The 20796-nt window shown below is 35.4% G+C and overlaps 1 protein-coding gene across 1 annotated transcript in view; it reads right to left on the reverse strand.

The window, feature by feature from the left end:
• The window catches only part of Macrod2 (mono-ADP ribosylhydrolase 2), a 1911462-nt gene that overhangs the window by 1267725 nt on the left and 622941 nt on the right, over positions 1–20796 (reverse strand). The window contains exon 5 of the mRNA XM_033761012.1: positions 10191–10307. Within this exon, the coding sequence (XP_033616903.1) occupies positions 10191–10307 (117 nt within the window). The remainder of the gene's footprint in view (positions 1–10190; positions 10308–20796) is intronic.

Genomic DNA, 20796 nt, shown 5'->3' on the forward strand with positions numbered 1-20796 from the left:
TTAGAAGAAAGATAACTAAGATTAAATTGGATAATTTAAAACAATAAAGTGGAAATGTCCTGAATATATAGAGGAGGAAGGCTCAGTTCTACCAATCTGTCTAGCATAGCACTTAGCTTTACCTGTCTACCTACCAGTGGTCTTCCTGGAGCATGCTAGCTAGGGCCTTCCCTCACATCAAGGCACATCTAAACTGAAACTCTCCCAGACTGCTTTCCCAAATAGCTCCACGAACTAAACAAAATCCCTGGACTCTGTAGTCATAAAACATAATATAATGCAATGGGAAATACATACTCAGGATATTAGAAACAGAATACATGAAAGGTGGCATGTATATGTATATGATGTTATAGCTCGAACAACTACCACATAAGGAAAACAAAGGTTTGGCATCATATGCCATGACATGAAATAGTGAATCTGAGTATCTGCAAAGGGAATGAATATCCAAGATAGGCCTTTGCCCTCCACAGACCTTCCAATGGATAACTGGACTACAAATACAATACACAATTTGAAAAAGAATTTGCAAAATTACACACAAGGCTCTTTCTGATGATCTTCACTAAGCAGAATAAACACAGGAAGGGAATAAATCTTTCTGCAAAATGTCACAGGTAGGAAGAGGAAAGCTTCAAAAGGCCCTAGGAAATTATAGGGATTTCACAATAGCATGTGATTAGAAATGGAGCAAACTCTAAGTAGTTCTCCAAAATGAAGGAGCTAATGGTAAATGCACACCACCTGCTATAGCAAACAGATTTTAGAAGGGCACTGCTGCAAATGTAAATAGGAAGTTACCTCTGCTTCACCTAACTTGTAGCACTAACAGAGGATAGAAGCTGAATTAATATTCTATTCCTCCCTGCCAAAACAAACAAACAAAACAGGAATGCCTATTAGTAAAAAAACATGTGAGTTGCAAATGTGAAGACTATAAAAGCAGGTAAATATTAATACATAATTACGAGTCAGGCTTGCATCATTTTCCTCCCAATATTGCTTTACGAATCTGGTTTTCTCCCCCGCCCCTCTCATAAATTCTGTATTCATAACAGTTGTCTATCTAGTATGCTGCCTATAACAGAGGTAGAGTGAAGGAGTGATTGCATTTCTTGATTTTATGAAGACTGAATAAGCGGCATTACCTAAAATTCTACTCCATATTCTCCTTCCTTTTTAGGCCTCTTTTCTTCCAGGAAGATCTTGTACTGTGAAAATATGATAGATGTCAGCAAATGAGCTAGTGGGCTCCTTATCCTGCCTTATAAACTTCTTGGTGATAGCTGCTGCATTACTTATCTATTGCCTGCCTACCGAGTAACTCTAAACGTGAGCAACAAACATTCATTATCTCCCAGTTCTTGCAGGTGAGAAATTTGGGAATGGGCTCAGTTGGGTAGCTCAGGCTCAGGGTCTTTCATGAGACTGTAATCAAGCTGTCGGTAAGAGCTGCAAATATCTGACACCTTTGACTAAAGCTGGAGGGTGTGCTCCAAGCTCACTTGTGTGGTTGTTGGCTGACTTCCAAAGTTCACCTTGTAAGCTCACTCACATTGTTGCAGGCAGATCTTCCTCAGTTCCTCACTATGTGGGTCTCTCTAGAGGCTGAATGAGTTCCCTTACAATGTGATCGGGTAGCTGGTTCTCCTAAAGGTTGCCTCAGAACCTGGAACCTGGCTTCCCCCCAAGAGTGTGTAGTGGTTTCAATGATGACTCCAAAAAGATATGTCACCCAATAATCTATGAAGGAGAGTTTAGTCGTTAAGCATCTTTGTAGATGTAATTAACTTGAAGATTTTAAAACTTTGGGATCATCTTAGGATCAAACCAAAATCCAAAGATAAGCGGCCATGTAAAAGAAGAAGAAGACAAAAGAACAGGGAAAACACCATGTACACACAAAAGCAAAGATTAAGTGATCGTTAAAATTCCTGTTAGCTCTATCAATTGCAACATAATCTTTATTACCTTCCAAAGCTGAATCAATCTATCTATCTATCTATCTATCTATCTATCTATCTATCTATCTTAGAGAGAGAGAGAGAGAGAGAGAGAGAGAGAGAGAGAGAGAGAAAGAAAATGAGAATATTTGTAGCCAGGAAGAACAAGTGGAAAATCCACCGATTTTTCTTACTTACACATTTTGTAATGTGATTTTTGAGTGCCTTCACTGTGTCTACAATGATTTTCTTCCAGAGAGCAGCATGGCTCTTAACCCAAATGTTCTTTCCTCAGGGAGGCCTTCTCTGACCATCAGCCCCTTCCCCTTGCTCTCATTCTACTGCCATGCTTTATTCTTCCCATACTCCTGACTTATGCAAGATTCTTTGCTCCTATATAATTACTTCTCTCTGCTATAGTCTGAGATTGAGGACAAGGACTTTATTTGTCTTGTTTGCTGTAGTATTCTACTTTCTAGAAAGCCCCTTGGCTCAGAGTCAATACTCAATAAGCATAGGCTAAATAAACAAATGAAATAAAACAAGTATTTTATGAATAATAATAGCATCATATATCTCTCTGATGTCTTACAGTATTAAAACATTGTTCTACGTATATCCTTAATGGACTCTGCTGAGACTGACAACACTATCCCAGATAATCATGTGTGCAGAAACTCATGCTCAAAAGATAAAGAACTTTAGCAACAATTAGAATATCCTGGTTTCAGACTTTTCCCTCAAAAATTCTAACTTGACATTTAATTTTCTAGACACAGAATAGATCCTTTATTCCATAGTGTACAGCTTCGTTCCATTAATATTTTCAACTGGAAACATCTCTAATTGAATCACAAAGAGGACTAGCTCTTAATCTTTGGGATTAGCGATTCATTGCTAGAATAATTAATACATTTACAAATTGTTCTGTTGCCTATTTTTAAATGAAATAATATGTGTTTCTGATAACTCAAGGAATGCTTTAATACAGGGGAAAATCTTCATTTAACTCAGCACTCACTAATTATTCCAATAAAAGTATTGTGCCAACTCCATGCATTAACTACTGTGGCCCTGAAAGTAACCTTTCCTGTTTGCTTGTTCCTGACCTTAAAGCATCCTAAATTACTCAAAGCCACTCTGATAGCTTTAATTTATGAGAACACCTTCACACATTCATCTTTTAAATCCTGAAAATGATTATCCCTGTACAACAGTGGCTCTCTATTTAATCTTAGCTGATAACTCTGATTAAACACATCTAAAGGCTGATTACCCCCACTGTGGTTAATGCCAGTGTCGCTGCTAACTACTTATTTCACAGCAGGAAGTGCCTTCAAGAGCCCATTTACATTATTACCCAGAATTGATTTACACTATTATTTCCTATTGATCACATAGGAAAAGAAGGTGTAGACATTTTCCTCTGAAGGCTGGCTAAGATGGTAAATAATATACAAGCAAAGCACACCTATTATTCTACACTCAGCTAGTAATACAACAACATAAATACCAGTTGCTTTAGACATGCAGATATGCACGATTTAGTATTAGAAGAACTATTTTATCACAAAAACATGGACTTTATGTTATCATAATGGGTTCAAAAACAGAGAAAATAATTAATATGTAGGAAATATGTTTGACATGCGGAAAAGTTAAGCAGATTTTGACTCTGTACTTTCTTATCTAGCTAGAAACTTTGAGCAAGGAGAATGTTTGATGATGAGATAACAGATGCTAAAAGCAGCAGCAATACTAGCTCTGGCTCTATGGAACTAGGTAGTTCTAATTCGAGCTTCATTTTGGTTGGTTTCCTACAATGGCATCTAATGACAAAGGAGGAGAGGTGACAAAGACAATGTCATTGATTCCCCCAGTAAATTTGCATCAAGAGCCAACAACTACATGGGGTATTACGTCAAATGCCAAGGATACTGGGATGAATGAGACTGATGTGATTTCTGCCTTCTTCAAATTCTACTCTGTCTGAGAAGGTACAAAAACAGATCTTACCCCTAACTGTGAAATACCATAAAGGAAATGAGGAACATGTGAGAGTTCTCTTAAGTCTGTGACCCAAAAGGATGCAGGACAAGCAATTGCTCCTTAGGATCCTACCACTCTCTCCAGAAACAGTTCTCACATTTGAGCATGCAGAGTTACGTGGAGAACTGTTAAAGCAGAATTTCGGATCCAGTCAGTCTAGGGGGTGGGGAGAATGGCTTGAGCATTATATCTGCAACAAATTCCCAGGAGATGTTGGTGCTGCAGTTGCTACAGTTATGGGTTATAGCCGTTCTGCCCTTCCTACCTCTGCATTTGTCATTAAGATCACATGTGCTCCCTTCGGCAGCACATGTACTAAAAAAGATCACTGAGGTGATAAAATACATGAAACTGTTTAATATATATGAAAGGGGTGGTAATTATAGAGGAATGGATTTAAACATATTTAACTTTGTAAAGTGTTTGAAGAAAAGGAACCAATCACAGTTGATTTTAGAAGGAACAATCCATCCTCCTTTTCTGGATGAAAGATGATTTTATGTTCTTCAAAAGGCCATTTTTTTCTTCACGTAATAGAAGTCATCTAATTATGGAAGGGACTCACAAGAGCCCTCAGGTCTTCATCAAGCCTGGCAGAGTCACACTTTTAGCAGTATGCCTACTCCACTGCTTTCACAATCAGACACCTGCTGGGAGAGCCCACGATGGCCAAAATCAGGTCACCCTTCACAGAGGACTGACTCAGAATGGTCTTATGAGTTACCTACTCCAAAAATGAAATTTCCTCAGGCCTGCAGGCTTCCTTTCAGCACATTAGCTAAGCCCACTGGAGAAAGCCAAAAATAAAGATTTATTGCCTAATACTCTGTTGTTTTAAACTAACTTTCCCTTTAGAGACTTGACTTATTCACTTCTTCCTTCTGGCCCTGCTGAGAAAAATAACCATTTTTTTCTCAAGAATTATTTTTAAAGGTGGCCTAATTATTTGAAAGATCAGAAGAATTTGAGATCATCTTCCTAAGAAGTTGTTTTCTTGAGGCAACAGAAGTAAAGATTGTCCCCCAAATAGATGGCAGGTACTTTAGTCCTACTTTTATCAATTATGATCTGATTAAATCACATACATTTACCAAAATTCAATAAATATTTGAGCTTTCTGAATACTACCTTTCTCTTTTATAACAAGATTGTTATGACCACAGGTTGGCAAACCTTTTCTAGAAAGGGCAGACAGTAAGTGTTTCAGGCTTGTGACAATACAATCCCTGTATCAAATACTCAATTTGGCAACATCCGTAAAAGCATTAACAATATGCAAACAAGCGGGTATGGCTATGTTCTAATAAAACTTTATTTACAAAAACAAGTAGCAGTCCTGGCTAATATGCAGCTGCCATTGACTCTCTAGTTCAGGGTGCTTGGCCGCTGCCACGCCTCTACTATGGATTCAGTTTGTTATTAGGAGCAACAGATTTACCTCTCTATACCTAAATTACCCTTTGTGTTAGAAGAAACTTTCATTATTTGTCATTAGTTCTTCACATGTATTTTGAAAGGACAGATGAGCAAGTGTTTCAAAGTATTATGATTTCTTGATGAAGGGCATAAAATAAGTACTAATTACTATCAACACTACCTTTCAAGCTACTATCATCTGATTATTATTATTGCACCTGGGAATAGAATAAGGATTCTAATTCTCACCTCATTCAGACATATTATGCTACGATCTCTCACCTAGAGTTTTCCTTCAAACGACCAATAAAAAACCGTGAGTTGGATGCTAATACTACCCTTTGATGTCTTTAAAAGATTAAATGGAAGGAATAAAAGAAATAGATTCCACCATATCATATATACAGATTTTCTTTTCACTTTCTTTTATGACTATTCAGCTCTAAAGCCTAAAAGTAGAGAGTTCTAAAGAAATAGAATTCACACATGAGCTATGCTGAAAATCAAAGTTTATAAAGTATTTTTTATTTTTCCTCATTACAAGAAGCACTACTCAGAATAAATTTGGAACTGGGCATATGATAAAAGTATACAACTGACACAAATTTCATCATTTGTTATGAATATTAGGATGTTTTCTTTTACATTACACCTAACACCATTATCAAACAGTTCGCTGCTTATTACAACTAATTCATATGATAGATATTTCTTTAGTACCCATTATATATAAGGAACTGTCTTAGAAAGGGAAAAAGTATGCATACATAATAAAAGGTAAAATGTGAAAAATTTCTCAGTGTGTTAACTTGTGGTGTTATGGAATCTGAAGAAAAAAGAAGTCACTTTTGGTCATGAGGACTTGTTTTGTGGCAAAAGTGATACTTGGATGGAGTCTAGAAGACAGGAGGAAAGGATCAAAGAAAGAGCTTTCTAAATAGCCCCAAATAGATATGCCGTAAGCAGACATACAGTACCACTGAAAAATTCATATCATACAAAAGGTTTAAGTAGTTCCAGGTATGGCAGAACATCAGAGAAGGCACAAAGCAATCAGACTAACAAGGCTGTTTAAAGAAAAAGCCACCGAGGAACTTAAAAAGATTAGAGTTCGTTTTAATTTACTTAACAAACATCTTTCAAGACTCTATTATGTGTCAGACATTCTTACAAACTTTACAGATGCAGCAATAAACATTACCTAAAAGTCTCTACCCCACTGTGTTATGGAGAGACTGATAACAAACAAAAGACAAATAATATAAATAAAGCAGAGAATGAATTATAAACACACCAGTTGATAACGAGATCATATTTGAATGAGGGTCTGGAAGAGCAGAATTCCAGGCAAAGAAATGTGAGTGCAAAAGTACTGAGAATCAGCAAAGTAGCTTGTGTGAGTGAGACTCTAGAAGCAGATAATGTCAGGAAGGAAGAGGTCATCTCAGGTAGAGCCTTGGGGGCAAGTGGAAGGACTCTGGATATAGGTAGGTTAATCTTACTAGGACTGTGCACAAGGGACTGCAGCATGGAAAGTATTAGACAAGAGGCTGTAGTTAAAAAGCGATTTTCCGCAGAGGATTTGGCTCAGTGGTTCCGGCGTCTGCCTGGCAAGCGCAAGGGCCTGAGTTCGATCCCCAGTACCCCCCCCCAAAAAAAAGGTTATTTTCCAAGGGAAAAGGTTCTGAAATAATTCATTAATATGATCATTCACTTACATTAATTCAGTACACACTTAGGAGATCCTATGCTAGACGATGACACTAGAACTGTGACTAAGACAGACAAATCTCAGTTGCATGAAGCTGATTTTTGTTCTGGTGGAATACTGACTGCATGAATAGAAACATTTCACAGGTTGACAAGCTTCTAAAAAGCTACAGTAGTGGAGATTTTATTATGAATCCAAAACATATCTAAACGTCTAGGAGAGGGACCCTCAAATTCAATTACATAAATAGACCTTTGTCCACTCCCTATTTCCTTACCAATAACTTTTAATGAAATATTGACTAACATTCTTGCCACTTAATTTTTAAAGAAAAATTATCAGATATATTTGCCTCAAAAAAATTATTCAAAATATTCCAAGCAGTGAAGAATAAACTGAGTATCTGGGCTTATCACTTCACCAATCACAATAAGTCACAGAGCACAGACTAGAAGTATAATTAATTCAAATACTACCACTTATAAAAAGATTTATTTAGCAAGCATAAGCAAAAGAAAGACCCATCCAAAATGACCGACCAAGTTTGTCTCTAGCCCAGACAATAGCATTTCCCAAACAAATTGGTGATATATGAAGGTATCATCAGTTGTGGCTGGATGACCAGCTTTAGTATCCATATAATATTAAACCTGCTGTCTCAGAGGACAGACAGAAACCAGTCTTTTCTGTCAAACTGTCACAGAATTATTAAATACAGAGGGGGGAAATGATCCACACAATATGTAATGAGCTTCCTTTTTATTCTCTTACTACAAAAGCACATCTGTGGATTGTTAATGACTCTGAAATGGATGAATCAAATTGATAAAAAAGAAACATCTCTCAAGGATAGGAAAAAGGAAAATGAATACACACAATGTTTATAAAACATAATTTAAAATATGAACTTATTAAAGTAGTGTGAAATACTGCAAAATGGCATATGAAGGTAAGCTATTACTGTTCACTTTCCTATTCCTTTCTTTTATGATTTTAATATCAATTAATATTTCAAAATATATGGTACAGAAATACCAAGACTGTTTTTCAAATAGTATGTGTTTGTGACTTTTATGAGTTGGCAATGCTATGCGAGTCTGCTAATTTCTGTTCCGCTGGATGAGTTTTTATTAAGCATGCCCTGTGGGCTACATGACTATAGAATATGTATCAGCCTTCAGTATTTCAGCTCATATAGATTCCAAGTCAAGTCCTGGGGATAGACTTTCTACATCTAGCGTACTTGTCCCACAAGACTTACTTGCCCCAAGATGCACACGAATACCACACTTTAGTTCAAAGATGTGATCAATCATGGGACTCTCTCAACCACACGTACTGGATTATTGATTTTTGTACTTCACTGCCTGGTTTTGTGCAAATCTTCCATAACTCTGAAATAACATGAATGATATTCAAAGGAAGTATTCTGAGGGATGTCAGATGGCAGAAAATACACCAAAAAATTTATCACATTGCCAACCCACACGATAGAGCTATCTTTTTAGATGAATTAATTGTATTTAGCTCAAAGTTGGAAATGTGAATGTGTTTTAATATACAAGAAAGCACTGAATCAATGTGAGCCTGCATTATTACTTGGTTTAAGGATAGATGCAAATCTGAAAACAGTCAATCTTGTTCTGAGGTACAGGCTGGCTGCAGCATAAAGACAGCACTGTGTTAGAAAGGAAAAAAGACCAACATTTGTAAGCATGAGGCTATATAATTATGGAGAGGGAAATTGCCTTTAACGTGCAGATCGTGAGCTGTGAGAGTCAGAAGGAGAAATGCTGTACACACCATTGTCCACCCAGGATTTATTTGACACAAATATATATTCCAAGTAGTAGTGGTGGCCTTTTGGCACATGATTTGATTCTTTCACTACTTTGTTAAAAACATTCACAAACAAATAAATAAGAGAAGTTATCAAAGGAAAAATTAAATAGTATACAGTTGACATATTTTCACTTGCAATTTCTTGCAAGCAATATAGAATGCAGCATTATAATATTTATAAAAATAAATGCTATTTTAATGTCATTTTTTACTAAAAATCCACAAATTTAAACATACTTTTAGAGTAACCTTTAGAATATAGCACTATTTCTCCATTCACACATAGCCATGGGAAATTCAGTCTGACAATCTGTCTATACAGAATCCAAACAGTATCCTATAAGTTTTATTAAAAATTTTTTAGTCATTTTTATCTCTTAAAAAAACTAACTTTATTTTTACATAAAATGTATTCAAAGATCTGGACAGTATCATAAAAAGCAGGTGAATGGAATAATCAATAGATTGGCATCTCAATTTCTGGGTCAATGCATGTATTAATGGTACAATGAAAGCCCCGGCTTCCATCCCAAGGCCCTTAAAGATTATGTGATTAAAATAGCTGAACTTCAAATCAGTTTCTTTCTCAGTATTTTTATTCTACACCACCCATCCTAGTTGGCTAAACGACTAAGCAACAAGGTCAATGAAATGCAATGCTTCTCTCTATTCAAATATAATGGAAATTTTGACCATTCTGCATTCAAAGAGCAAATACATTCTCACAGTGACAACCACATTCCACTGGCTTTTTCTTAGAGCAAAGTGTGACAGATGCCTTGGCTGTAATTGCCAATCAGCCTTTACATGGCAGCTGAAAACACAATACATCACTTTGATCTGCTTTGCTCTAAACACATCCACAATCAAGAAACCTGAAGAAGGAATAAGAAATTGGCATCATTTGCACAAGCTGTCACTTGCAGCACTTAAATGCTATAATGTATATTTTGCTCATATTTTCATTTCCATGTTTCACAGACACTATTAAAGGCCTGAATAAAAAAATCAACTACAATTATATGTGTGTGTGCATATATATATATATATGTATGTATATATATATATATACATATACATATATATATATATATATAATCTGAATAAAAGCACATTTAATTACACATCACCACCATCATTTCATTTTCTAATTTTATGCTCAAGGAATTACATAGGTAAAAGTTCTCATATAAATTTATAATAGTGTTCCAAAAAGTTTCACTCACGTTTTGCAGGTAGGTCATAGCCACACGTGATTTTTGCATGTCCAGTCTCACAGCCATTCAGGTTACGGCATTCAGCTAGCAAACAGGGGCCAGCTGCTCTATGAATGCAGCCATCCACTATGAGAGAAAGAGAAAAGTTAGCCTATATTTGACCTTTTGGAAATAAATGTAAAACTTGGGTGAAGGGAGGGCAGAGGTAAGGGGAAAAAATGAGAATCAAGACTTGCCATGTAGAGGTACATGATCCCAACAATGAATGTAACTGTACTGTATCCCTAAAATGTACCAATAAACTCAATTAAAGCTGAAAAAAAATAAAAAAATAAAAAATAAATGTAAAACTCAAGAAAAGGAAAGGAATTCAGTTCCTTCTGGAATTCCATAGCCCCATGGAAGAAAATCCATGGTGCAAATCGTGTGTGTGTGTGTGTGTGTGTGTGTGTGTGTGTGTGTGTGTGTGCGTGTGTGTGTTTGGTTTCTGTGCTAATCAGGAGTAGAAGCATGACAGGAGTGATTGCTGGCAAATGTTAAACAAATTCTCTTGGCTGAGGGAGTTCCAGATATGTTGCACTTTGCATTTTCACTGATGTAAATACTCCCCTTACATCTAATTTCATATTATAAACTCAGTATCACTAAGCATAAGGTTGGGAAGAAATTCTAACAACAGTCTCTCCTGAGCTCTCTCTGTTTTTTTTTTACCCCCATTAATTATTGGTACATTTAAAGCAAACAATACAGTTACATTTATGATTGTGATCTTGCACCTTTACATGATATGTCTTTGTTCTTGTTTTTTCCCCATACCCCTGTCCTTCTTTTACCCCCTTCACCCTTCCCTATTTACAAAGACTTTGTTTCCAATTTTTCCTGAGCTCTTACGTGTTAGCACCAACACATTTCAAGTTATAGAAGAAGAGAGGTCAAGAGGAAAGAAAGGCACTCTGGAAGATTTGTAGTCACCTCATAAGTGAGTTGGAAAAATCAAAGCTACCCAAATAAAAACCAAATATATTCACAATTTTTGCCCACAGAAGCACAACAGAAATAAGATCATATTTTTGCAGGGCATCTGGCTGGGAGCTAGATGACACGCAAGGGTAAATTAGGTCTTCACAAAAATCCAGCAGACCCACTCACTTTTACAGTGAAAATCACCTTTGAAAACACAAGTCTAATGTCACTAGAGATTAGAAATTTTGTGACTGAATTGGGGGTGAGTGCACAGGCGTAGGATAAAAGACCATATGCACATAATGTAAGAAACTGAGAATGTGGGTGTTTGGTTATCATTGAATAGATCCCACAGACAGAGAAGAAGTGAAGAATTGCAAACCAAGGAATGGGAAAGAAGGAAGGTGTAATCGGAATTCGGAATGTAAACACAGGCCAGATTTTAGAAGTCTGAATACTTCCTCCTCCTTCCCCAATCCATAACAATATAATCATTTTTTTTCCAGTACCGGGGATCAAACTCAGAACCTTGAGCTTTTGAGGCAGGTGTGGGACCACAGAGCTAAATCTACTGTCCAATTATCATTATTATGTACAGAAGAAGTTCAGTGTTGGACAAGTCACTGGCCCTCAGAGAAATATAACTTCTCTACTGTCTAAATTGGCTTCTATTACCACAGACTGTCTTGCAGGTATCACTTTTGGTTAAGCAAATCTAGGGAAACAAGTTAATCTGGGCTTTCCTATATAATGTACATATCTATAAAGTTTGTAAATCAGAATTCATTTACTCCAAACTACTCTAGTCTTCAGTGTTTCACAGAATCTAGTTTGAAATCCAGACTCTTCTCTTTACTAACCATGTGATGTTATACATTCTAGTTCTCCTTATAAACCAGAGTCACTAGCAATTCTACCTCACATAGCGGTGCATTGGATTTTAATAATACTGTGTATGGAAGGCATTTAGCATACTGTCTAATCTAATGTTATGTGCTGCATGGATGGTTATTATTTTAAATGCCCTAACATAAAATTTTGAAATAACTCTTTTCCTTTTTTGAAATGAGAAATATTTATAATCTTTTAAGCAAGAAGAATATGAAAACTATTATTCCCTCTAGTATACAGAGGACTCTCTAACATTTTGAGAGAATTCTCTGTGTACACACATATTCAAAATAGTTTTTATTTTACAAAAAATTGAATTTTTTCAATCAGCAATTTAATTTTTTAAAATGCATTATACGATGTGCCTTAAGACCATAATGCTTATGAAATAAATCAGACATACACACCTAAATATCACATGATTTCTCTTGTCTGAGAAACTCAAAGTATAAGTAATTTAAAGAGGAAAATAAAGATAGATGATAGGAAACAGGAAGGTAGACCTTTTGCAAATAAGAAGAGGATCTAGAGATGGAGGAAGAAAAGAGAAAAGGGAAGGGAGAGGGAGTAGATGTTAAAGGATTATGATGTGATATGTGGAGATGCCAATTCCCCAGGATGAATGTATCCATTATGTATCACAAACATGTACTAATTAAATTATTAAATATTAACACACATGCAAAATATATATATATATATATATATAATATGTGTGTGTGTGTGTGTCTGTGTGTGTGTTTGTGTCCCAGTTGACTATAATAGTGAAAACTTGGAACTACTCAAGTGTTCATCACAGGCAATTTGTTAAGTAAATAAATGTTTATCCATAGTAGAGACTAGTATGAGTTAGTTATTAAAAAGAATAAACCAAATTTTATTGGCAAACAAAGCCCTATACATGAAAATATTTCTAAGTGAAAATGCCGGATTTATAAGTGTATACATAGTACTATCACAGTTTTATTTATAGTCATGTATACATGTATACATATATGTGTATTACTGGAAAGATACACCTCTGATTGTAGGATTTTGGCCTGGGAAGCAGAGGGTTGAGACTATCAGAAACAATTCATGGCCTAATTTCTCTGAATTTGTTTTTAAAGTTTCAAGAAAAGTTTTATGAACCATTTTTCTAAGTAAAGTGATAATTACAATAGCGGCACAGTTTGTAATAGCTAAAACTTGGAAACAACCCATTTGCCCATCAGTTGGAAACTGGATAAAGAAGATGTGGTTTTTCTATAAAATGGAATATTACTCAGCCATAAAGAATGAGAAATTAGATTCATTCATAGGAAAATGGATACATATTGAGGATATACTCCTAAGTGAAATAAATAGGTCACACAAGTGTAAATACTGAATAGTTTCTCTGGTGTGAAAAACTAGAATAGTACATAAGATCCTAATGAGATAAGTGACCATGTGAAATAGGAAGAAAGGGGCTAAAGGTGTAGGGAAAATAGGAAGGGTAGGGGAAAAGAACTAAGGGAAAAGAAAAAATATGACAAAATGAAAAAATGGAAATAAAGTGTTTGTAAATGGGGAGAGGAGGAGGGGTGAAGGGAGAGAACGGACAAGGGGAAAAAAATGAGAACCAAGACCTGTCATGTAAAGGTACATGATCCCAATAATGAATGTAATTGTACTTTATACCTTAAATGTACCAATAAACTCAATAAAAGGAAAAAAAATAAACCTGTACACTGTGCAAATTCTTTTGTGACTGCGTTTTCATTTCCTTGTGCCAATAAGTTAGAATGAAATTTCTAGGCAGGTACCATACATATTATGCCTTGTAAATAACTAACATGGTTTTCCCATTTGATTATACAACTTTATACATAACCACCAGCAATGTATGTGTGTTTAAATTTTGGCATTCCTTAAGCTTGGTCAGCCTTTTTCATTTTATCAATTCTGATGGTAATAAAGGATTATTTAATTTACATCTTTCTAATAACTAATGGGTTTAAATATCTTGCCAAGAACTTATTGGCCATTCATATACTTCCTTTTGGAAGTGTCCATTCCTGTCTTTTACAAATTTTTATTATATTTTTATTATTGAGCTGTGTTAAATCTGTCATAATTGTACATATTTTTTTCTCCTTGTTTTTGGTTCTTGAAATTTCCAATTTTTTTTTACTGTTTTCATATCAGTTCTAACATTTCCCATCTCCTCAGCCATTTCATGTATTTTCATGTAATTTCCTTGATTTTGTAAGATGATTTTAAAGCCTAGATGTGTCAATACTAATATCCAGGTAAGCACTAGGTCTGTTGATATTGAGACATTTTTCACTGGGTCACATTTACTTGTTTCTTTGCATGCTAGTAACTGCTGATGGCATACTGTAAATTATGAATAATGCTTTGTAGAAGCTTTACATTCTATCATCTTCCTCTACACAGTGTTGAAGTTTGCTCTAGCAGGCAGGTAAATTACTATCCAATAATATGGAGGCTATATTAAGGTAGGACTATTTCAGATTTTTTTTCCCTACTACTAATATATATTCTTTGTGCCAAAATATGGTCATTCTGAGGTTTTAGTTGAAAACCAAAGGTTCTAGCCAAGTTCCAGTAACTTGGGAGGGAAATGATTAAAATTCTGAAATATATATATATATATATGCAGTAGGGAAGCTACTGAATTTGCTTTTCAGTTCTGTTCGTCTTCTAGCTTTTATTTTTTCTTCTTTAGCTTCTTGAAATCTTTCCCTAAACATGTTTAATTCAAGCTTCAGTTAAGCCTTAAAGAGGTGTTTATTTGCTGATTTTTGGGTCTCCCCTCTTCGTGACGCTGTCCTTTCTGGGGTCTCCTCCTCAATTCCTAGTAATGACAATCCCGTACTTGGTCCTGATCCTTCATGTCAATAAAACTACTGTTTTCTGCTTGAGTCTTACTAGCTACTTGCCCATGTGGAGTAGAGAGTCCCCTCAAAGTCAAAGCCATTTTGTCTTTTAAATTTACTTCTCACCAGCACCAGCGTGGTTTCCTTTTTTCAAAAGCCGAATCAGCATTAGTTTAATTGTGTTTTTAGTTGCTCCCTAGTAGCAGTAAATGGTTTTGTTACTGCTTATACTTTGTCAGGAATTTATAATTACTATGGGAAGTAACACTGATGTGAGATACTCCTTCACTGTCAGAAGCTGACACTGTATATCAGAGGTGGCCAAAAGTGGTGCATGTGCCACAGTGGGCTATTTATTAATGAGAGTTCTAAAGGGTTCACTATCACTGCTATTTACCATATCTTTGCTAAGCTGAAACATGATCTCATGTTATTTCAGAACTATATTTGTACTTGAGTGAAAAAAGTATGGGCTAAAAGATAATGGCAACATAAATTATATCAATTCTTGCTACGTCTATAAAAGACAAAAAATTATATCCCTATGTGTACAAACTCAACATGAGCTAAAATTATCTAATACATTGTTACTTTTCTTACTAGATGTACTCAAATCTAATCATATACTTCCTTACTAAAGTAGCATTTACTGTTCCACACATTTTATATTGTTAGACCCTTAACTCCATATTTCCAGATTGTAGTGTGTAGACACTTTCCAAATACTTCTTTGGTTTATACTCCAGCTTTCTATCATCCCAAATCCAATAGTGGACTATGAACAAAGCAAATAGTATGTTTTTTTTTTTTTTTTTTAATACTGAGGAAGTGGTTAGGCTACTCAAATCCAAATCCAAAAAGTGGAATATGTAGCCACAATGTGGTGGGCAAAAAAATCTGTATCAAATGTTTTATAATTGACAGATTCTGAAAATTCACCTACTTCTCTCAGTTCTAGTTTGGTCTTCGGGAAAAGTAGAAGATTAACTTTTACTATGCAAAACCACCAAGATTATGTGATATTTCTAACAGCAGTTTGCCCTCAGTAATACATTCACTTTTGTCATAAATGTTAAAGGGTAATTTTCATTCTTCAACTTGATCACTGATTTTTTTTAAACTTTTGTACAACACATTCAAATTTATTACTGGAAGGAGCATATTATCTTAGCTAAGTTAATTTCCCGTAGGTTTGTCTGGAGTCCTTAATCATGCTAAAATCTGAAGACTGAATGAACATCCAAAACCAACCCCTCCTACTTATTCAAAGAGGTTTTCCTACATTTTGATAATTGAAACCAGACTAACAGAAGATAACCGCTGAGGACTCTAGAAACTGCCTGTGGCACCATCAGCTAATCCTGGAGTGTGGGTATTGAGGTCAGTCACGCACAGGACAGCTCTTCGTCAGGGCAAAAGGGAGTGTAGCCACAGTGACTTCTAAATACCAGGCTTGCTACAGAACTGACATGCCTGTCACTTGCCATCCTGACACCACTGCCTAACTGCTCTCAGGCAGATGGTTAACTAAGGAAAGAGCCTTGAATCCCAGACATCACTTCTCCAATTATCTGTTAAGCGCCAAACTCAGAGGACTCCATCCTGTTAATCAGTTGTGTTCCCTTGCAGAGGGTGCAGTAGAAAGACAGGTTCCAATTGTGCTTGGGGAGGTTGTTTTCCACTTTTGTCAATATTACCTCAGAGTGCAGATTTTGAGAATGTTATCACATGACAGTCTTCCCCAACTATTTAAATATCTAAAATAAAGACAAAAGAAGTGGTACATAATATCACATCAAAAACTGTGATCTAAGATTCATTAAAATAAGTGAACTCTAATCTTTCATTTTGTGGAATTTCTCACATAAATTTCCCAGTTTTATAAATGAGACAATTTGATTCTGGGAATAGGAGAGAAAAAGCAAGCCACAAACATTTAATAGGAATTGTTAGATACAGTGGACAGTGAATGTAAGAGAAACACACACACACATACACACACAAAAACACATACACACATGTTCTAAATATGAGTTCTGAAAAACACTACAAGCACCACTTAGCGAAATCCAGTTATTTAAGAAATTAGCTCTGTGAGGTCTCTTCCCTGTCTTACAAAGACAATTTTCTGTAGAATTTTTAGCAAAGGGAATTTTGAAGTTCTTAAATTTTCATAGTCATTTAATCATCTTTTGTAAATAAAAGACTAACTTAATCTAAAAGCAGTCTCACAAATCATATTACCTGGAAAAGTAAAAGGCTTTTCTCATTGAATATATCTCTTAGAAGCCCAAGAGGATATAACAGGCTTCTTTTGAAATAAAATCAACATAAATTTATTAAACAACTGCCTTGCACAAAGCATTCTGCAAGAAGCTATGAAAAAAATCAAATAATAATAATAATAGATATACTAATGTCTCATCTTTAACATTATATAGAGTAATCATGAAATGGACATGAGGAAGTTCTTGGTAAGTAGTCTCCAAATCACAAGACATTCACATAGGGCTTGAAAAAATAAATTCAAACTTGTGTTTACATTGATAATTTTTATCTTTTTAGGTATTTCGTTCATAAGATATCTAACATGTAGTTTGATAGCAGAGTTTGTATGTGAGTACACAAATGCATATATAAATACATTAAGATAAATGCAGAAGTCAAAAACATTTGGAATTAACAGAATTGGTAGTTTAAAGGGCTCTAGAACCAAATCACCATTCTTCATCTCTTAAGAGTTTCTATAGCTAATACAATAGGTATAATATTAGGACCTACTTTGTAGGGTTCTTCTGAGAAACGAATGAAATAATATTTGCATAATATTTACCTTATGCAATGCCCGAATAAGCAACCAAGCAATCTTAAAGTGGTAGATCTCTTATAAAAATTGCAGCAATTCTTTCTTTCTATCCATGCTCTTAGTAATCTGAATCTGTAGCTCCTCCCATCAAGAGATGGCATCTCTTTCTTCACCCCTGATTCTAATCTGATCTTGAAGCTTGGCCAAGAAAACAAAGCAGAAGTGACTGCACCAGTCCTAGGCCTAAGACTCAAGTGTCCTTTCTCAACTCTGCTTACCTACTTGGAATGCTGCTCAGCTCCCATGTGAACAAGACTATGGCAGCCTGCTCAAGATTAAGTGACCATATAGAAGAGACATAGGTTCCCCCAGCTTGGACCACCTAGTCTAGCCAGTACTCAGCTTTACTGGAAACCAACCAGGTGCATGAGGGAATCCATATAAGAGAAAAAGAGCTGTCTAACTCTATCATAGATTCATAGAATTGTGAGTTTAATAAATAGTTGTCTTATGCCAGTAAATGTGGAGGTGTTTTTTTATGTAGATATATGTCACCAACATCTACCCTCTTCCTATTCCTGCTCACCATCATTAGAAAAAATACAAAGCAATAGACAGTTTTCAAATAAAGTCACAAATAAGTAAATTTAAATAGCTTTCCTAAGGCCTTGGGGGAAGAAAAATAATACAGCTGAAGTAATCAGGTGAAAAGTTGATTCCCTTAGAGATCACTTGGAGCTTGCATGAAAGATTTATGTGTTAGTTACTGAATAACATCAGTATTCCCTTTAGAGAAAGAGAAGATATATGTGTGAGGAAATATAATGCAATGACAAGGAGATCCACATCTTGAAGTTTCACAGATGTGAGGAATTTGGTTTATCTATCTGAGACTGCCTTGGGCTGACTTGAAAATTAACTTCTACGAAGCTCCAGATCCTACTGGCCAATTTGAAGAAGAGACTTGGGCTCTGATCCCAGTCAAAGATGACAAGCATAATAGAGTTAACATTTAAATATTTAGTACCTCAGAAACCTGGAAGAGTTTCTAGTTATGGATCACACATCTAACCAAAAACGCTCAGGCAGAAAATACCTTCTTACCTAGAATTGAAGGTCTAACTAATGTGTAGCTATCCAAAACACAGTGACTTGTGCTTTTCTTATTGGATTTGAGTTCTCAACTAAGAAAAAGTGAACATTTCTTAGAAATACTTACAGTTATCTTTAATCTTCCTAGGAAAATATGAAGCAATGAACTCTACCTCATCATGATATTTGAGGGTGAGAAAGTCAAGCTGATTAAAACCTTGTGCAGAATATGGTAAAGATATATATAGCTTCATGGCAAATAAATTATTTTAAGACTTAGCCCATGCATACCTTTTCACATATCCATGTTCCTCTCTTAAAAAAAACCAAAAAAACAAACAAACAAACAAAAAAACCCTTAACTAAACAAAACGACACTGTAACATAGATGGTTGTTTGTCTACCTGCTACCATTTCTTGTTTTCTCTACCAACAAAGCTCTGTGGGGATGGCTGTATGTCCAACTCAAAGATCTATTTTTACCAGCATGTCTTTCAAAGGTGAAAAAGAGATAAATGATTCATTTAAATGGAATTAAATGTCTTTGAGTGAACTTTTAGGCAAGCTCACTACAGATGACTTACACAGAAAATATTTTTATTAACCTATTTGGTATTTGTTATTGTTATTATATTTACAATTCTTCTACCTTTTGCACAAGACTAAGACATGGTGGTAATACCTCAGCAGCCACCAGAAAGTATGAGCATTAAGGCTGCACTGAGTGTGGTAAAAAGATCTGGGAGGCACCTGGATCTCTAATGTAATCTATGGAGAGCTACATTAGCCTAAAATACTTGTCAATGGAGAAGATAAAACATTAAAAAAAAACAACAGGTAGATTAAGTTTTGTGTAAACCATTATCCAGAATGGAGAATGGAATTTCTGTATCTTGGAGCCTAGTGTTATTTCTAAATGTTGCAAACATATGTTTTAATTTATTTGAGATGTATCCCTTAAAGTTCTGGATGAGAAAATTCTACATGGCTATTACAGAAGTGCTAAATTTTGGGGAATTCTGAGCTGACAAAATACTGTAAAACAAACATCAGAGTGAGCAAAATCCCCAAATGAGACATCAAAGGGTCCAATGCAGTATTGACTACATAATTAAAAAGGATCGGCAGATGGAAAAACCACCAATATGCTGCTTTGGTAAGCATATGACCTTGAGATTACTTAGATTTAATAAACTCACCAGGGAGGGTTATTTCCATTAATAATAAAGGTAAATGTACTCAAGGTAGAAGCTACCTAAGGATCCAGGGGAGTGACCGAGGATCACATTTCTCTGGAAGTCTGCAGAGACAATTTAAATGAGAAGTACATTTGCCATCAGAGATGACAAGAATTTTCAGGCAAATGATATATAAGTTGTTGAAAACAGTGCTATAATATGCTATTAAATTGAAGATATCTAGAATATAATGTAAGAACCCCCAAAAATCTTGATAATATGCCATCATTTGTTCTTTTTTTAAATCTAGAAAATTTACTTGAGAAGGAAAAGTTTCACAACTTAATTTCTACTCGAGAGCATACTCTTTCCTTCATCCAAAGACCCTTTTCAAGGAAATATGAAAAGGCAGATCCTAACACTGTATCCAACATAATCTTTAAGCCTGGTGTTCTAAGAAGTAATGGAAACACTGACCTGAAATAAAGAAGAAATAATAGCAGCATGCTCAGAGCATTTATAATAGAACTGTTTCTTGTGTGTGTCTCTGCCTGAGTTAAAAACACAAATTCTGCCCTTGTTTCTGTGAAGGTCTTCTTAACAGAGATCAAGACAACTGGAGAAATGGGGAGAAAGAGAATTTTCTTTATCAAAAAGATAAGAAATGTGCCAATTTAATACTTCCTCTTCTACCAAAACTTCCCAGTGGCTATGGACCCAAGTTCAGAACTAGGGATGATGTAGGTCAATATTAACAAGTGCCTTGGAGACAACCTCCTTTGTTTTATCAGAGAAGATCTATGGAGAAAGGTAATCTTTCC

This window comes from Fukomys damarensis, unplaced genomic scaffold (assembly GCF_012274545.1).
Source record: "Fukomys damarensis isolate Sample0158 unplaced genomic scaffold, DMR_v1.0_HiC HiC_scaffold_7, whole genome shotgun sequence".
Taxonomy (NCBI): domain Eukaryota; kingdom Metazoa; phylum Chordata; class Mammalia; order Rodentia; family Bathyergidae; genus Fukomys; species Fukomys damarensis.